The sequence below is a fragment of the Neophocaena asiaeorientalis genome, unplaced genomic scaffold, assembly GCF_003031525.2.
Source record: "Neophocaena asiaeorientalis asiaeorientalis breed wild unplaced genomic scaffold, Neophocaena_asiaeorientalis_V1.1 scaffold33, whole genome shotgun sequence".
NCBI lineage: Eukaryota > Metazoa > Chordata > Mammalia > Artiodactyla > Phocoenidae > Neophocaena > Neophocaena asiaeorientalis.
The window spans coordinates 2,426,709-2,446,689 of record NW_020171988.1 but is presented as its reverse complement, the minus strand read 5'-3'; the positions used below and the strand labels follow the sequence as shown (position 1 = coordinate 2,446,689).

Sequence of the window (19,981 nt, the reverse complement as noted above, 5' to 3'; positions counted from 1 at the left end):
TAGCTGTGTGACCATAGGCAGGTTACTTCACTTCTCTGAGTCTCCATGTTCTTATCTGTAAATAGACAAGGCTAAGCTAGATGATCACTGATCTAGATGATCACCCCCTTGTCCCATCATTCCACAGATATTTACCAAGAGCTTACTGTGTTTGGGGCCCTTTCCTGCTTGATAAAATGGCAGTGGTGCCATCCTGCAGCCATAAGGGAAACAAGAGAATTGAGACAAGTCAGCCAAGAGTCCTGTTCAGTAGCTGAGCATCACTACACATTCCAGTGATTTCCTAGTTTGTGAGGCAATGAATGTAACTCATAGACTGAAGAATAACTGTAGCTAATGACATTTAATTCATTCAGCAAGCTTCACGTGGCTTCCATGCTTCAAAACCTGTCAGTGACCCATGAACTACATGTTAAAATACCAGCTTCTTATAGGAGTGGAAATATTCAAATATACTTATTGAATACCTACTCTCTGCCAGGTTTTATTCCAGCAATACAAAAATGAATAAAATGTCTAGAAAAATGATACAAATGAACTTATTTACAGAAATAGACTCACAGACATAGAAAACAAACTTACCAAAAGGGAAAGTTTGGGAGGGATAAATTAGGAGTTTGGGAGTAACCTATGCACACTACTTTATATAAAATAGGTAACTAAAAAGGACCTACTGTATAGCACAGTGTACTGTACTCCAAAACTTGTAATAACCTATAATGGAAAAGAATCTGAAAAAGATTTATATATATATATATATATATATGTCACTTTGCTATATACCTGAAACTAACATAATGGCAATTTTTAAAAATAAATTAATTTAAATAAATTAGTTAATTAAATACTTAAGGAATTTTTAAATGAATAATATGCAAGCCTGCTGTCAAGTTCACAAACTGGAAGTAGACACAGGGATAAATTATAATACAACCTAGATGGGAAAGGCTACTATAGAAATATGAATGATGGGCTTTAGGAACACAGAGCATAGCACAACAATTTCTGGGCTTCTGGGGAAGCCCAATAGGGCATCCACAAGGAGAAGCTGATATTTGAGTTGGTTTAAGAAAAGGAGTAAAAATGGTCCAAAAGAGGGAGATGGGGAAGGACATCCCAAATAGAGGCAAGAGCGTTCGCAAAGGCAAGGAGTTGCGACAGGGTCTGGCATGCCTAGAGCTGGGGTGGGGCCATCTGGCACAGGTGGAAGATGAGGTAGGGAATTTGGTTTTTCAATAAGGGAGTAACAAACCCAGCTTTTGTTTTTTAAAGCTGAAACTCTGGCAGCTACAATATGTCATAAACAACATGTAGAAATCATTCCTGGCATACCACTTGGGTAATAACACTTATTCTAGTGAAATAAAATAAAAACTACAGTCTTTAGTTGAGAAAAATCTGTAAGGTAACCCTCACCTTTGTTCCTTTTCTTCCTGGACGTCCATATCCATCTGGACCAGAAAGACCCTAAGAAAATGATACACAATGAATTGTAGAGTCATCCACATCAACACTTGGTCAATAATATTATCCGAACTCTTGGACAAATCAGCAGGTGCAAGGAGGTGGAGAAAGCAGAAGGAGCTTGGTGGCAGGTTGGAGGGGCTTGGTGGAGGTTTACCCTACCTTTACAGGATAAACACTAGATTACCTTCATAGGCTAAGGAGGGGATAAGGGTTTAAAATTTTTAAAGACTATGAGATAAAACTTTATAAGACTATGAGATAAGTTTGTGTGTGTGTGTGTGTGTGTGTGTGTGTGTGTGTGTGTTAATTTTTAACCCTCTTTTCAGCAAGATTCTGACCTCAGCAAGATGCTACCTTGGTTGTAGGAAGCCAAGTCACTGTACAAAGTTCCCCCTGGGCTAACCTTGCTTTCTTTGTGGATAAAATAACAATGGAAGAAGTTCCAGAATTCCTAAACCTCTAAGGATAAAGAGAAGTCTGGGAGGTGGGGAGAAGACTGGGATAGAGGCAATGTCGTGCATATGATATAAACCCAGACAGACTTGAATTTTTATGCCACTTCCAGCACTGGTTCTATGAGTGACCTTGGTCAGGTTACTCAGCCTCTATAAGCTTCAGCCTCCTCATCTTTTAAATGGTGATAATAATATCATCTACAAAGCATGGCTTTTGGAAAGATTAAGTGGAATTGTGCATGGAAAGCACTTAGCATGATGCCAGGCACAGAGAAATTACTTGATAAGTGGCCATTATTCTGCTGCTGGTGGTGGCTGGAGTATCGGTGATGTTGGCAGAGGAGTGCAATGGTGGTGGTGACGGTAGTGGTAGAGGGGTGGTGATTCATGGTAGTAGTGGTCATGGTGATGGTGATGTTGTTGGAGGTGGTGGTGGTGGAATTTGACATGGTGTTGATGATGATGGTCGCTATGAAAATGTGGACGATGCTACTGGGATCTTAGCATCTGTACATATAGACAGTGAGCATCCTGTAATAAAGAGTGAATTCAGAACCTTTTAGTTGTTCTTTGCTGAATGGACAAAGACTGTGCCTAAATCAAGTAGATCAACTGAGGAAAAGTTTTTTGTTTTTTTTTTTAATTTTAAGCCACAAGAATCATGGCTATGACCTAAGGAGGAAAGTTTGAAATATTAGAAAATAAAAAGGAAGGTAAAAAAAAAATGCCAGAAATAAATTACTAAGGGGGAAAAAGGATACAAATGAGGTTCAATTGCTGTTACACCAGCTTCCCTCTGCTTAAGGACATGCAGGGCCTCCAGCATCTTCAACTCCAGAGGCCCAAACTGTATATTTTGGAGATTCCCCCTCTGATGTGATACCTTCAAGAAAGGCATTGCTTCCCGGCTTTTTCTGTCCCAGGGAGAGGTCAGCAGGCACAAGCTTTGCATTATTTTAAGTCAAGATATTTTAAAGCTAAACAGTGTTAACTTCATCATCTGATTTGAGTGTAGATGCATTTGATAGTAATACTATTTTTTTTTCCCTTTCCGCATTTAAGCTTCTTAGTCCTGTTTTTGTTTCCTCTCCTTGCTAATAGCTGCAAGTTCAGTGCGGAGGGCAAAACAGCTGCAGGTCCTTCCTACTGTTGATGAAAGAAATCTCAGAAACATGAGTTGGAAAGACAGCATTACTCTGTATTATAAAGCTAATTCCAGTGAGGTAATGAATTGAAAATAGTCATGAAATAACTAACTTGCTCTCATGTTCAGAGTGATGACTAAGGTAAAACTGCACAGCCCTGCAGATCATCCCTGGTCTCCAAAGATTATTGTTGTGCTCTGAGTAATCAAACACAGACCCTTAAAAGTTTGCAACTCTGATTGGCTGTCTTACTTATTTTTTTGGAAAAGAAAAGTTTAATTGAACATCTCTGTATTCCTAAAGACTCAAATGCTTGTAAAATATCTTTGTCAAACAGAAGAGTCTCTTTGGAACTTCCCTCTTCAACAACATGTCAGAAGGCAAAATAAATCCTGAGACACCTTTGGATTCTTTATTGATATAAGAAGTTTGGGAGTCTCTGAACTATGTAGATTCACAACAGCTCTACTGATGATCATATCATATTTGTGACCCCAAATATTCATCAAGAATGTTAGAATTTTGTGTGGAACAAATAAAAAGAAATTTGATTAGGAGTCCAAACTAGACTTACAAACTAGACTTACAGGTTTCCCCCTTGGTCCTTGTAGACCCGGCGGTCCTCTTTCTCCTGCATCACCAAGCTCTCCCTTTTAAAATAAAAGGTAAAAATTAAATTAATTTTCTGCTATGAGTTCATGCAATTTTATGTCATTTTCCTTAAAGGTTTTATACTCCTTTCAAGTCCTCTTGGCATCATCCTACAGTCTAAGGTCAGTATCTTCCTCTAGACTTTGTTAAATACAGGTAACTAACAAATATAGTGAAGATTTTGGTACTGAAAATTAACAAACCAGGTATGCAGCACGAGTTAAAGAATTTTATATTACTATGGCTTTTTCTAGGTGTAAGTGTATGGATCTATATTTGTGCTGAGTCTATATGTTTATCTATTGATGTATCTTTGTCTACTAATATATGTGTCCATCTAACCATCCATCCTTCTATATGTCTGTCTAAATATCTTTCCTTCTCTGTATGCATCTATCCAGCTCCAAGATAATGGACAGTCAATATCACCACCAAGGGACTTCCCTGGTGGCACAGTGGTTAAGAATCCACCTGCCAATGTGGGGGACACGGGTTGGATCCCTGGTCCTAGAAGGCCCCACATGCCGTGGAACAACTAAGCTCATGTGCCACAACTACCGAGCCTGCACTCTAGAGCTCCCAGCCACGAATACTGAGCCCACGCACTGCAAATACTGAGCCCGCATGCTGCAACTACTGAAGCCCATGCGCCTACAGCCCGTGCTCCACAACAAGAGAAACCACTGCAACGAGAAGCCCGCACAGGCTAGAGAAAGCCCGTGGGCAGCAACAAAGACCCAATGCAGCCCCCCCCAAAAAAAATCCAAAGCCATATCAAGTGTCTATTATCACAGAGTACTTATAAAAAAAAAAAAAGCCATGTTAAATTTCTATTATCTCAGAGTACTTATAAATATATATATTTATATATATATTTATATATATATATATAATTACCAAGAACATCAGACACTCATGTTGGAAATGATCATATAAGGAGATATTCATATAAAAGATTCCAAGTTGCAGTCTAGGAAGAGTGTTTTTTCTGACATTTACCTTCATTCCTCTTGGTCCATCTTTTCCTTTTGAACCATTTGGCCCTGGAGGCCCAGGATTCCCCTGTAATAAGACCATGACCCAAATCATCTCTAATGTTTGATACAATTAATTTTATCCTCCAAAATGCATAATAGACACATTTAACCTCTGAGCTGGGGTTTGAGGTAGGGCAGTAAGGTGTTCTGTGCAAGAGGCCACGTCCTCCACATACCAAGAATTGGAGGAATTACCTGTCTACTAGAGGGAAAAATACCATCTGATTAAGACACTGGGAAGACAAAAGCCTGGACTTTTACCCACTCCAAATAGAAAATATGATCGAATGAGAATGAAAATGATATGATCAGTTATGTGGCTTGACTTTTCCCAACCAAGAGAGAGATGGCTTAGGCCATTCTGAATCTCCAGATACACTAATCCCTGGCTTAAATTATGCTGCTTGGGTTTTTAAAGCTATCTCAAATGCTCCTTCTGTAGGAAGCCACTCCTGATTGCCTGATCTGACCTGATTGCCTCAGCCTGATCTGACCCTTCTATGAACCATGGGATAGCGAGTGAGGGAGGCACTAAACAGGCACTAGAAAGACCCAAGCTGGTGGCCAGTTCAGCCACCTACTACCCAGATGAAAAGTTATTTGATCCCTTTGAGCCTCAGTTTTCTCCTCTACAAAACTGGGATAATTTTAAGCAATGCTTCCTTTTATGTTTGTAAGGAATAAATCAGTCATTTGTGGCCCTTTGATACTACTATTTTTTTCTTTCACTATAAGTAAGTATGAGCATGTGTTACACACCCCTGTGGCTCAAACCAATCTCATTCATCACTATATTCCAACAATATACTTAGAGAAGAAGGGGTACATAGCTGGTGATCAATGTCTACTGCCTCGAATTAGCTATTTCTAGAAATTCCTGATACCCACAGATCCTAGAACAAACAGTGTAGCTTTACGTTATTTGTCCAGGGACATGCAGGACTATGAACTGACCATTGGTAATGAGCAGCTGTGTTGAGCTGTTACTTTGTCAAACCTACCTGAGCACCCAGTAAGCCTTTTTCTCAAGAAATTCCTGGTGGTCCTCGCCTTCCTCTTGGTCTCTGGTCCACAGATGAAATTAAAATTCAACCAATTTTTATAGAGCTATTTATTTTCCACGTAACCACAAAATTATCTTGGATGTTAATGGAAGTACAAATTAAGGTACTCTGGCCCATCACTATCCCATGTATCACACACTTGAATCAAGCAGCCTCTGCCCTCCGAAGCACCCCAACTCACTCACTCCAAACTCCCTCCATCTGAAGCAGGATGTATCTATATTTTTAACCACCTCTCCAGTTGAAGCTGGTGAACACTAAAGTTTGAAAATTGCTTTTATATTTTAATTCACCCAACTAATTTTACATCCTAAAAGGGAAATGAGAGGAGCTGCTGGGATACTGATCTCCTTTGAAAAATCAACCTTTCCCTTATCCACACAAGGACTAAGGACAAGCGTTCGCATTCTGATATTACCAAGAACCCAAACACATCTAAGTGGCCTAATCTCACTGGGTACATTGCTGAGGAGCTGTTCATTTTCTCCCCAATCTATTTTACTTTATCGATTTTTGACACTTTAATTTTTCTCCAGCTTTTCTGAGAAATTCTTTCTATTAGAAGCATTGATCCTGGCTTCTATACTCCTGGGTGAGGTATTGTAATTATCTGTTTAAACAGACCATCATACCCACACCCCAGGTGGGGTATGGTGAGAATCAAGAGGAGTTTTTATGGATTATCTTACTCATGGTTGCTCCCCTTACATTGAGCTGTATAATAAAGTGAACTTAAAGAAGTCCAGGACACAACAACGGTGGGGGGCAGGGGGAGTGCCCACATTTGAATTAAGCCAGTGATCAAAAGGAAAGCCAAAAATATCTCTCAGTTGTTTCCCCCTAGATTCAGATACTATCTTCTATCATAAATATGTACTTATCATAAAATAAGTACAATTTCTAATAACACTTGATAACCCACTTCTTTCTTTAGTACTTTTGTCAAGTAGAAAAAACAGCAGAAACCTTCTCAATGACAATCTGACACTCATAAGAATTTCAAAATTGTGGAGAATGATTCAATGTGTTAGTAAAATCTTTTGTTTTAAAGTTCTCCTTTTGAGGATCCTTGGAAACAATTTGGCTTTCAAAATAAAGATGCAGAAAGTGTTCCAGAAGGGTTTACAGAATGACATATTTGGGTTATGCTTAGAAGATTACAGAAGAACTGGTTGGAGGTTTAATTTCTGGTTATTATCAATAGCTTGCAATGCCCCACTGGACTGAACTCCTTCAGGGCAAGACCCTTGCCTTAATGGTATGAATGACCCAGGCATATTTGCAAAGTGCCCTCTATATACCTGACACTCAATAAACATTTTGCTGATTTTTCCTGCCAAATTGAATACAATTTTAATGAATTAAACACTATTTGAGTAATTTGCATACACAGCTTCAGAGGCAGTAGTTAAGAGCATAGATTTTATAACTAGACTGCCTGAGTTTGAATCCCATGTCTATCACTTACAAAGCTATGTGAGCTTGGCCAATTTACCTAACTTCTCCATCCCCACTCCATTTCTCCCCTGTAAAATGGGGATGATAAAACCTCCCCATTGAAGGATTGAATGAGCTAATACAAGTGCTAAGGGTCATACATAGGACATAGTAATTGCTCAAAAAATATTAGCTACCAGGGTTTAACCTGCCCAGAAGAGAGGCTATACAATTTTCTTTGGGATGCCCTGGGAGGGAGGCATCCTAGACCATTCTGATACATGTTAAATCCCAATCAAATAATTTAAGTTAAAAATTCAAACAAGTAGTCTTCAGCACTAAAAATAAGTTCCCTGATACAATCTGTGAGCCTGGATACCCAAGTTCTCCTTTGTAACCCCATTCACCAGATTCTCCACGCACACCCTGTCAAAATGAATAAAACTTAGTGAGTTCGCTAGGCACCTTCAGTGTCCCTATTGAAGGCAACCTTCCCTGCAAGATGTCACTTGAAAGCCATAAGAGAAAGGCAAAAAAGATCTGCGTGTCTGCGTTCAGCCCCCTTAGGATCAGAGTTGGAAAGGAAATTGCGGGGGTTGGGGTGTGGTTCCCACTTATTTGGTTAGGAAAATGCAAAACCACATTTTTACTGTCTTTCCCAGTCTCCTTCCAATATCTAAGCTAGTGGTGGAAGCAAAAATACTTTGTTTAAACAACCCAAACTCCCGTTTTACATAATAACTGGTTCCTAAAAGTGCATCCACTCCTTTTAAGGGACATGGGCTAAATGCTTGCTGGTGTTAAGGATGCTTATCCCATGTGAGGAAACTCAGAATGTTGAGCACAGCGACAACTGTGACATTTTGGAACAAAAGCACAAAAAGCACACAAAGAAATAGCAGAAAACTGGCTTTAAAACCCTACAGATTCTTACAGCATTAAGCTAGTTTTCTAGGCAAGGGGTGAGCTGTTAAACTGATTCATCCGGTAACTGATTTAATTTCTCCCTCAAATATCTTCATTTCTACAGAGGAGATGTGTTTTCTAAAATTGAGGGTAATACCCACTCTGTGAATGATGCTGCCTTCTTTCTCATGTTGCTCACATGTTGACTAGGTTACTGATTATTCATAGATTTGCAAGAAGAAATCCTAAACTAATAATTAGTCAATTTGTGGATCAAATACTAGTGCTTCTTAAGTTTTTTAGACCATTCAGATAAATAAGAAGCACTTCTATTAATCATTATGGTTAAATCATTCTGTTCTTTAAGAGTTGATATCTAGATTTATAAATGTGAATCAAGTCTTAAAAAGCATGTAGCTAGAAATTTTGAAACAGGTTGTGAAATGTTATTTAATGTGCACATCACGTTAGTGACATTCATGGTGCAACACTTCGGAAAACAATATGGCTCGATACAGCAAAGGTCAGACTCTTTTATTGTAACTCCATGCCTATATTTTTTTTTAACTTTTTTAAAATTGAAGTATAGTTAATTTACAATCTTGTGTTAGTTTCAGGTGTATATACATTTATATTTATATATATATACACACACATATTTATATTCTTTTTCATGTTCTTTTCATTTATAGGTTATTACAAGATATCAAATATAGTTCTCTGTGCTATACAGTAGGTCCTTGTTGGTTATCTATTTTATATATAGTAGTGTGTATATGTTAATCCCAAACTCCTAATTTATCCATGCCTGTACATTTATATTAAGGAAATTGTCAGCGAAGCAAAAGCAAGAACAAAACAAAAACCTTGTAATACAGCTTTTCTTTACATCACTGACCATGACATCTAAAAAAATAGAAATACCTAAATGTTCAACATAAAAATAGTTTAGTAAGTCATTTTTCTTCAGCAGAGTAAGATATAATGTTTTAAAGTGATAATAGGAAGATTTGGAAACACAGAAAATCAGATATAAAATAGTGTATTCATTATAATAACCCCTTATTATCTATGCAAGTAAAGGAAACACACAAAAATAATTGCAGGACAGTGGTGAGTTAGTGGACATTTTAAAAGGTAATGATATTCTTAACTTTATCATAATTAACACATTAAAATTTTCCCTTATTGCCAAAACAATCTATGCATTGATTTATTTGCCATAGTACAATCTTTTCCATAAATAAAATATTAGTTAGACTTTCATTTTATTATGCATCTTGCAAAAGCCAACATACCTAATTTTATAGACAATAACAAGCCATATTTTCCCAAGGTCAAAGGAATGCTGTAATTTGGAGTTCAGCACCTCTGTAAGCTATATTCTTCCAACAGTACTGGCTGCTCTTTAGCAAGTTATAGCCTCAAAACATAAACTAGTCTATATGATCACTGCTCCAACACTGGGTTAACTAGCAAACCATTGGCTTGTTATATAAACCCAGTTCACCCTGGAGTCTGCAAATAGTTATGAATTTTATCTCTTACTAAAAAATCAAAGCTTGAATAGAAAAAAGAGTGAAGAACTATAGGGATTGTTGAAAAAGAGCCAAAACTATAGGGATTCATCAAGATAACAAGGTATTAATGGGAGAGGCTTTCTATTAAAGATGGCAGTGTGCACACACTTTGCTCCCAAAATGAGAGGTTGCTGTTCCCAAAGCTGTCCCCAGAAGACAACAGTGCAGAGGCCCAGAGAGACATCAGCCTGGATGAGAGGAGGAGGACAGATGGCCCAGGAAGGAGGAATCTAAGAAAAATAAACCTCACATGTTTGAGTATATTGGGAGGTTATCAGTTGTGTCAAAGAGCTTTATGATTAACTAGTAATAGGCACACAGAACACAAAGCAAATGGGGAGAGAGGGTGACTCAAGGAATATCACAGTTAGATAGCTGTAACTGCTATTTATCAGTCAACATCTGAATAATGAATTGATTTGAACAAAAGTGGAGAAAATAAGTGTATTTTAAGAATGAGTTGGGAGGAAGCATATGGAGGAGATGGACAGGTTAAGAAAAATCTTTATTCCTCACTGGAAGAAATCAATAGAAAAACATCTAAAACTGAAAACCAAGAAATAGCAAACTAAGTATGTTCTTTAGAAAAATGGCAATAATACCAGAAGGAACAGCCCCAAGAGATGAAAATAAGTGCTCCTGAAGACCTGGGAAACAATGGGCAGGGAAACGTTTTTCATTATACGCTTGCAAGTGCAATTTGACTTTAAATTTACCACAGGTTCAGCTCTGGTTTCAACTAAATAAAAAGGAAAAACACAGGAGATGGAGTTCAGTTTAGGGAACCAAAAGTAACCAAGACCCAGGTGAGCAGAGGACCCACTGTCAATGGCTATTTAGATAAACTGCACATAGCATTGCAAAAGTATTAAATAATTTAAGAGTAGGAAATTCCTTCCACTGCGTAGAGTCACTGAATTTCCCTAAAACTTAGCCAAGTCAACTCGTAGACTATTTCTTTCTGCCTTTTGGGGGGATAAAAACAATAGGCTAAAATGATAGTTCAAGACATTATTTATGTCACAAGTGCTATAAAACTGCATTCAAAGCACAGGAACTGGTCTATTTAAGAATTTATTTCAATCTTAACATTTTATGAAACAGATTAAGATTTTACTTGGTGTCAACAGAACTTGTTTGGATTTGTGAGACTTGGGATTTCTCAATAGCTATGCTTTCCAACATGTTTGGTTTGAAGCCACATACACATGCACTCATTCCCAGGCTCAGAAATGACATAAATCAGTCTCTGAATTTTCCTCCACCTCTAAATCATGAGAATGCTAGAAAAAAATACCAGCAGAGCATGACCAGAATATGTTAGAAAGGAATCTACATAACAAATTTAACTTTCATTTTGTACAAAAATTTTGAAGAGTTTCCTAATCTTTGGATTTGAATCCAAAGCTATGTGGCCTCTAACAACTAACTTCACTTTGCTAAACCTCTATTTCCTCTCTTAGCCCTAAAAATTAATTAATGATGCTCATAACTCCTGGGGTTGCAGAAAGGTTTACATGAGGTCATATAAATAAAGGTCTAGTGCAGTGACTGGTGCTAGGTAAATGCTCAGTAAAATATGATTCCCCCACAGAGATATCCCATTCTACCCTGAAATCACACCATTCCTTCTTTGGGAATAGTAAAAGTTCGATTTTTTACCTTTATTTAGTGACTATGAGATCCCCTTATGCACCCACAGGAAGTCCCACTTCTTTAAATGGAAAAATCATTATTTCAGAGGTAAAAGCAATTCTTTAAGATGTTAGCTTATTTTCCATCTAAATGAAATATTATAGCAGGTTGGAGAGGGAGCAGAGAAGAACCATACAGACTTCTCTTTCTTCATGGAAAAGGTCTCCATAGAAATTTCCCAGGGATCATGCAGCCTCCAACAACCCAACCAACACTCCGCTTTATATGAGAGAACTTATATAAAGTAGCCATATATGTGGAACAAGAAACCACTCTTCTCAGAAAGCACTGACCTTCAGCCCTGGCAGACCTCGTCTTCTTCTTGAACCCTAAGGAGAGAAGGGAAGCAGAGACCTTACAGAAGGAAACAAGCCAGTTTTCACCCCATCCTACCTCTATCCTCCACAAAAGCAGATGAAATACATCCCACAAGTGGCTATACCTACCTGAAGGCCAACATTTCCCATTTCCCCCTGAGGTCCATTGATACTAGAAATTCCCTGGAAAGAAAGAGGTAAAGGAAAGACCAGTTTAGATGTCTACACACTTCTGAGTTGACTCTCTAGTCATGGGCTGCCCCATACAGAAGCCACTAACTAGCCCCATTTGGCTACTAAGTTTAAATTAATCTAAAGTAAATTAAATTTAAAATTTTAGTTTCCTCAGTTACAGTAGGTACATTTCAAGTGTTCAATAACCACATGTGGCTTGTGGCTACCATATTGCGTAGCACGGATATAGAAAATTTCCATGATCTCAGAAACTTCTATTGGTCAGCACTCCTCTAGAAGCAAATGGATTTAATTCTGGTGTTTTAAAATATCCATGTCATAAGCATTCTTTACCCTAAGATTGTCTGACAACACCTCAGGGTTCCCCATGCTGGGACAGTAGTCATAGGTGTTCTCCAACAAGCCATGCTTAATGCTTGAACAATGCTGGCACTTCCCTCTCTAAATGCATCATGTAGGGTACAGCTGGAAAATGGAAACAGGAGGCAAAAGAGTGTGTCTCTGCATACATGAAGTAATGTCTCTGCACACATCTCACTTACTTAGGGTCAGAAAATGAGTGGTGTCCAGAGAAAAAAATGAGTCCAAGTTTCAGGAGAAATGGAAAACCCCCTTGGATGACAAGTAGGAATATTTTAGATAACTATTCAGTGAAGTCATATGTTAACTCAATAAGAATACATAAATTGGGAAAGAATATGAAATACAGAAACAAAAAAATTTTGGACAAAGCCATTCTTCCAACTGTTATTTATAATAGATAAAATTCTGAAGCAATTTGAATATTCCACAATACTAGGGAAGTGTTATTTAATTATGGTAGAAACACTTATTGAAATTACTTTTACCAAAATTTTATATGGTAGAAAAAAATTGTGCTATCATGTCTTTCTTTTCAAGTATGCTAGATTTTGTGAAAAAATAATTTATCCCAAACAAGGAGAAAGACAAAATGATGACTCCTCACTTTTCTGTATTGTTTTCTATATTGGACATTTTTTAATAAGTTCATGGGATCCTCATCTGACTTTCTCAGGGAGAAGAACTTTGGCATCAACAAGTTAGGAGCAGAGATTGGTTCAAGATGGCTGAGTAGAAGGATGTGTTCTCACTCCCTCTTGTGAGGGCACCAGAATCACAATTAACTGCTGAACAATCATTGACAGGAACACACTGGAACTCACCAAAAAACAGACCCCACATCCAAAGACAAAGGAGAGGTTACAATGAGATGGTAAGAGGGGCACAATCACAATAAAATCAAATCCCATAACTGCTGGGTGCATGAATCACAAACTGAAGAACACTTATACCACAGATGTCCACCCACTGCAGTGAAGGTTCTGAGCCCCACATCAGACTTCCCAACCAGGGGGTCCGGCAACGGGAGGAGGAATTCCTAGAGAATCACACTTTGAAGGCTAGCAGGATTTGATTGCAGGACTTCGACAGGATGGTGGGAAACACAGACTCCACTCTTGGAGGGCACACACAAAGGAGTGTGCACATCAGGACCCAGGAGAAGGACCAGTGACCCCATGGGAGACTGAACCAGATTGACCTGTTAGTGTTGGAGGGTCTCCTGCAGAGACAGGGGGTGGCTGTGTCTCACTGTGAGGACAAGGACACTGGCAGCAAAAGTTCTGGGAAGTACTCCTTGGCATGAGCCCTCCCAGAATCAGCCATTAGCCCCACTAAAGAGTCCGGGTAGGCTCCAGTGTTGGGTCACCTCAGACCAAACAGCCAAAACGGAGGGAACCCAGCCCCACCCATCAGCAGACAAGTGGGTTAAAGTTTTACTGAACTCTCCCTACCAGAGAAACAACCAGCTCTACCCACCACTAGTCCCTCCCATCAGGAAACTTGCACAAGCATCTTAGATAGACTCATCCACCAGAGGGCAGACAGCAGAAGCAAGAAGAACTAAAATCCTGCAGCCTGTGGAACAAAAAAACCACATTCACAAAAAGGTAGACAAGATGAAAAGGCAGAAGGCTATGTACCAGATAAAGGAAAAAGATAAAACCCCAAAAAACAACTAAATGAAGTGGAGATAGGCAACTTTCCAGAAAAAGAATTGAGAATAATGATAGTGAAGATGATCCAGGACATCAGAAAAAGAATGGAGGCAAAGATTGAGAAGAAGCAAGACATGTTTAACAAAGACCTAGAAGAATTAAAGAACAAACAGAGATGAACAATACAATAAGGAATTATTGTAGGAGGAATCAATAGCAGAATAACTGAGGCAGAAGAACAAATAAGTGACCTGGAAGACAGAATGGTGGAATTCACTGGTGTAGAACAGAATAAAGAAAAAAGAATGAAAAGAAATGAAGACAGCTTAAGAGACCTCTGGGACAACATTAAACACAACAACATTCACATTATAGGAATCCCAGAAGGAGAAGAGAGAGGAAAAGGACCCAAGAAAATATTTTAAGAGATTATAGCTCAAAACTTCCCTAAAGTGGAAAAGGAAATAGCCACCTAAATCCAGGAAGCACAGAGAGTCCCAAACAGGATAAACCCAAGGAGAAACACACTGAGACACAGAGTAATCAAACAGGCAAAAATTAAAGACAAACAAAAATTATTGAAGGCAGCAAGGGAAAAACGACACATAACATACGAGGGAACTTCCATAAGGTTAACAGCTGATTTCTTAGCAGAAACTCTGCAAGCCAGAAGGGAGTGGCATGACATATATAAAGTGATGAAAGGGGAAAACCTACAACCAAGATTACTCTACACAGCAAGGATCTCATTCACATTCGATGGAGAAATTAAAAACTTTACAGACAAGCAAGAGCTACGGGAATACAGAACCGCCAAACCAGCTCTGCAACAAATGCTAAAGGAACTTCTCTAGGCAGGAAACACAAAAGAAGTAAAAGACCTACCAAAAAAAAAGAAAACAATTAAGAAAATGGTAAAAGGAACATACATATCGATAACTATCTTAAATATAAATGGATTAAATGATCCAACCAAAAGACACATGCTCGCTACATGGATACAAAAACAAGACCCGTATATATGCTTTCTACAAGAGACCCTCTTCAGATCTAGGGAAACATACAGACTGAAAGTGAGGGGATGGAAAAAGATATTCCATGCAAATGGAAATCAAAAGAAAGCTGGAGTAGCAATTCTCATATCAGACAAAATAGACTTTAAAATAAAGAATGTTACAAGAGACAAGGAAGGACACTACATAATGATCAAGGGATCAACCAAGAAAGATATAACAATTGTAAATATTTATGCACCCAACACAGGAGCAACTCAATACATAAGGCAAATGCTAATAGCCATAAAAGGGGAAATCAACAGTAACACAATCATAGTAGGGAACTTTAACACCCCACTTTCACCAATGGACAGATCATCCAACATGAAAATAAATAAGGAAACACAAGCTTTAAGTTACACATTAAATGAGATGGATTTAATTGATATTTATAGGACATTTCATCCCCAAACAACAGAATACAGTTTCTTCTCAAGTGCTCATGGAACATTCTCCAGGATAAATCATATGTTCGGTCACAAATCAAGCCCTGGTAAATTTAAGAAAATTGAAATCATATCAAGTATCTTTTCCAACCACAATGCTAGGAGACTAGATATCAATGACAGGAAAATATCTGTAAAAAATACAAATACATGGAGGTTAAACAATACGCTACTAAATAACAAAGAGATCACTGAAGAAATTAAAGAGGAAACCAAAAAATACCTAGAAACAAATGACAATGAGAACACGAGGACCCCAAACCTATGGGATGCAGCCAAAGCAGTTCTAAGAGTGAAGTTTATAGCAATACAATCCTACCTCAAGAAACAAGAAACATCTCAAATAAGCAACCAAACATTACACCTAAAGCAATTAGAGGAAGAGGACCAAAAAACCCCAAAGTTAAAAGAAGGAAAGAAATCATAAAGATCAGATCAGGAATAAATAAAAAAGAAATGAAGGAAACAATAGCAAAGATGAATAAAACTAAAAGCTGGTTCTTCGAGAAGATAAACAAAATTGATAAACCATTAGTCAGACTCATCAAGAAAAAAAGGAAGACGAAAATCAATAGAATTAGAAATGAAAAGGGAAAAGTAACAACTGACACTGTAGAAATCCAAAGGATCATGAGAGAATCCTACAAGCAACTATATGCCACTAAAATGGACAACCTGGAAGAAATGGACAAATTCGTAGAAAAGCACAACCTTCTCACACTGAACCAGGAAGAAATAGAAAATATAAACAAACCAATCACAAGCACTGAAATTGAGATGGCGATTAAAAATCTTCCAGCCAAAAAAAGCCCAGGACCAGATGGCTTCACAGGCAATTCTATCAAACATTTAGAGAAGAGACAACACCTATCCTGCTCAAACTCTTCCAAAATATACAAGAGGGAGGAACACTCCCAAACTCATTCTATGATGTCACCATCACTCTGATACCAGAACCAGACAAAGATGTCACAAAAAAGAAAACTACAGGTCAATATCACTGATGAACAGAGATGCAAAAATCCTCAACAATATACTAGCAAACAGAATCCAACAGCACATTAAAAGGATCATACACCATGATCAAGTGGGGTTTGACCCAGGAATGCAAGGATTCTTCAATATATGCAAATCAATCAATGTGATACACCATATTAACAAACAGAAGTAGAAAAACCATATGATCATCTCAGTAGATGCAGAAAAAGTTTTTGACAAAATTCAACACCCATGTATGATAAAAACCCTCCAGAAAGTAGGCATGGAGGGAACTTGCCTTAACATAATAAAGGCCATATATGACAAACCCACAGCATCATTCTCAATGGTGAAAACCTGAAACCCCTTCCCTTAAGATCAGGAACAAGACAAGTTTGTCCACTCTCATGACTATTATTCAACACACTTTTGGAAGTCTTAGGCACAGCAATCACAGAAGATAAAGAAATCCAAATTGGAAAAGAAGGAGTAAAGCTGTCACTGTTTGCAGATGACATGATACTATATAGAGAATCCTAAAGATGCCACCAGAAAACTACTAGAACTAATCAATGAATTTGGTAAAGTAGCAGGATACAAAGTTAATGCACAGAAATCTCTTGCATTCGTATACACTAATGCTGAAAAATCTAAAACAGAAATTAAGGAAACACTCGCATTTACCACTGCAACAAAAAGAATAAAATACCTAGGAATAAACCTACCTAAGGAGGCAAAAGACCTGTATGCAGAAAACTATAAGACACTGATGAAAGAAATTGAAGATGATACAGACAGATGGAGAGATTTACCATGTTCTTGGATTGGAAGAATCAACATTGTGAAAATGACTATACTACCAAAAGCACTCTACAAATTCAATGCAATCCCTATCAAACTACCAATGGCATTTTTCACAGAACTGAAAAAAAAATTTTCACAATTTGTATGGAATCACAAACGACCCCGAACAGCCAAAGCAATCTTGAGAAAGAAAAACGGAGCTGGAGAAATCAGGCTCCCTGTCTTCCGACTATATTACAAAGCTACAGTAATCAAGACAGTATGGCACTGGCACAAAAACAGAAATATAGATCAATGGAACAGGATAGGAAACTAGGACCGTATAAAGCAATCCCACTACTAAGCATATAAACCCATGCACACATGGTCACCTTATTTTTGATTAAGCAGGCAGAACATACAATGGAGAAAAGACAGCCTCTTCAATAAGTGGTGCTGGAAAAACTGGACAGCTACATGTAAAAGAATGAAATTAGAACATTCCCTAACACCGTACACAAAAATAAACTCAAAATGGATTAAAGACCTAAATGTAAGGCCAGACACTATAAAACTCTTAGAGGAAAACATAGGCAGAACACTCTATGACATAAATTACAGCAAGATCGTTTTTGAACCACTGCCTAGAGAAATGGAAATAAAAACAAAACAAAAAAAAATGGGACCTAATGAAACTTAAAAGCTTTTGCACAGCAAAGGAAAACATAAACAAGTCGCAAAGACAACCCTCAGAATGGCAGAAAATATTTGCAAACGAAGCAACTGACAAATGATTAATCTCCAAAATATACAAGCAGCTCATGCAGCTCAGTACCAAAAAAACAAACAACCCAATCCCAAAATGGACAGAAGAACTAAAGAGACATTTCTCCAAAGAAGATATACAGGTTGCCAACAAACACATGAAAGGATGCTCAACATCACTAATCATTAGAGAAAAAGAAACAAAATTGAGTTATTCGTAGTGAGGTGGATGGACCTAGAGTCTGTCATACAGAGTGAAGTAAGTCAGAAAGAGAAAAACAAATACCATATGCTAACATATATATATGGAATCTAAAAAAAAAAAGGTACTGAAGAACCTAGTGGCAGGACAGGAATAAAGATGCAGACACAGAGAATGAACCTGAGGACATGGGAAGGGGAAGGGTAAGCTGGGAAGAAGTGAGAGAGTGGCATGGACATATATACACTACCAAATGTAAAACAGATAGCTAGTGAGAAGCAGCCACATAGTACAGGAAGGTCAGCTCAGTGCTTTGTGACCACCTAGAGGGGTGGGATAGGGAGGGTGGGAGGGAGGGAGATGCAAGAGGGAAGAGATATGGGGATATATGTATATGTAGAGCTGATTCACTTTCTTATAAAGCAGAAACTAACACACCATTGTAAAGCAATTATACTCCAATAAAGTTGTTAAAAATAAATAAAATAAAATAAAATTGGAGACTTTTAATACTGGAAAGATCTTAGGCATCATTGAATCTGAAAATTTCATTCTGGAGATGAAGAAACCAAGGACAAACAAGGTAAAGTAACATATTACTAATGTTGTGGGAAATAAGATTTGTACAGAAAAAAAAACTAAGAGACATGGATGCTAGGCAAGGATACAAGTGGGGATTAGCATTCAGAGTTCCTGTTTCCATAGATATCGGAGTCCCACAGGTTTGCTCTCTGTTTTTCTATGTTGATCCAACTGGAATGCCCAAGTCTCCTCCACCAGCTAGCATCTGCTCCCATGGGTACCAGTATCCCCAAGCAAACAGAGACCATCTTACCTGGTGTCCACGCCTTCCTTTTTCTCCCTTAGGGCCTTGGATGAAAGTATCAATTCCAGGATCCCCCTGAGAAAGTAAAAGTTTTCTTAGCTCAAATGAACAGGAAAGACAGGAAAAGAAAATATAGGAAGTCAGATTTTTTTTAAAAAGAAAGGTACCAAAGTCGTGACTTTTCATTTTCTGGATCTGCTCAGTAATCCCAGATAACCAATGCAATTAAAATTCCAAACTCTTTGAGAGCCCAATTGTTCTATAAGATGGGTTTCCTCTCAAATCTCTTATTTGTAGCAATACTTAGATAGGCTGAACAGATGCCTCATTAATGAATAATTCGTTGTTCTCTGCCATTGTGCCCATGCAAACAGTTCACAATCCTTGTATTAAAGCAGCAGAAATCCCTCAACCGCCACTCACAGGCTCTCCCCTCAGCCCCAGCTCTCCATGCTCTCCAGGTTTTCTGGATGGTCCCGTCAGGCCCTTAAATCACATTTTTAAAAAAATGTCACTTTTTAAAATCACCTATTGCCTAAAGAGAGAGGGGAAGTGAGACTCAAATTAAAAGAGCAATTTAGTACTTGAACTTTAAAGCATTCGTTGTCAAAGAGATGAGAATGAGACACAGAAAAAAACATACTCTTATTGGAAATCTGTGATATGCTTGGCTCTAGATGTGCCTTACCTCATTTAACACTCACAACTCAAGAATTAACCCATTTGTGTATGAAGAAGTTGGACCTCGTCTCCCTACCTCCAAACCCCTGGATCTTTCCACAACTTCCTGATGCTCCCACACAGAAACACATGTAAGAAAATGAAGAAGGCTTTCTTCATCACAGATGTGCACAGCATTAGCAGAGCAAGATCTCATGAAAAAAGAGAAGAAAAAAGAGAAAAATACTTGCAGGGCTCCTGACTGCTGTAGACAGGGAACCAGAGAGGTGGAGCAACTT

At 38.1% G+C, this 19,981-nt stretch overlaps 1 protein-coding gene across 1 annotated transcript in view; it reads right to left on the bottom strand.

The window, feature by feature from the left end:
- The window catches only part of LOC112401623 (collagen alpha-4(VI) chain-like), a 58,746-nt gene extending 46,428 nt beyond the window's left edge, over positions 1-12,318 (bottom strand). Inside the window, 7 exon segments of the mRNA XM_024747970.1 lie at positions 1,417-1,467; positions 3,655-3,717; positions 4,718-4,780; positions 5,757-5,819; positions 11,731-11,766; positions 11,884-11,937; positions 12,283-12,318. Coding sequence (XP_024603738.1) covers positions 1,417-1,467; positions 3,655-3,717; positions 4,718-4,780; positions 5,757-5,819; positions 11,731-11,766; positions 11,884-11,937; positions 12,283-12,318 — 366 coding nt within the window.
- Positions 12,319-19,981: the final 7,663 nt, after the last annotated feature.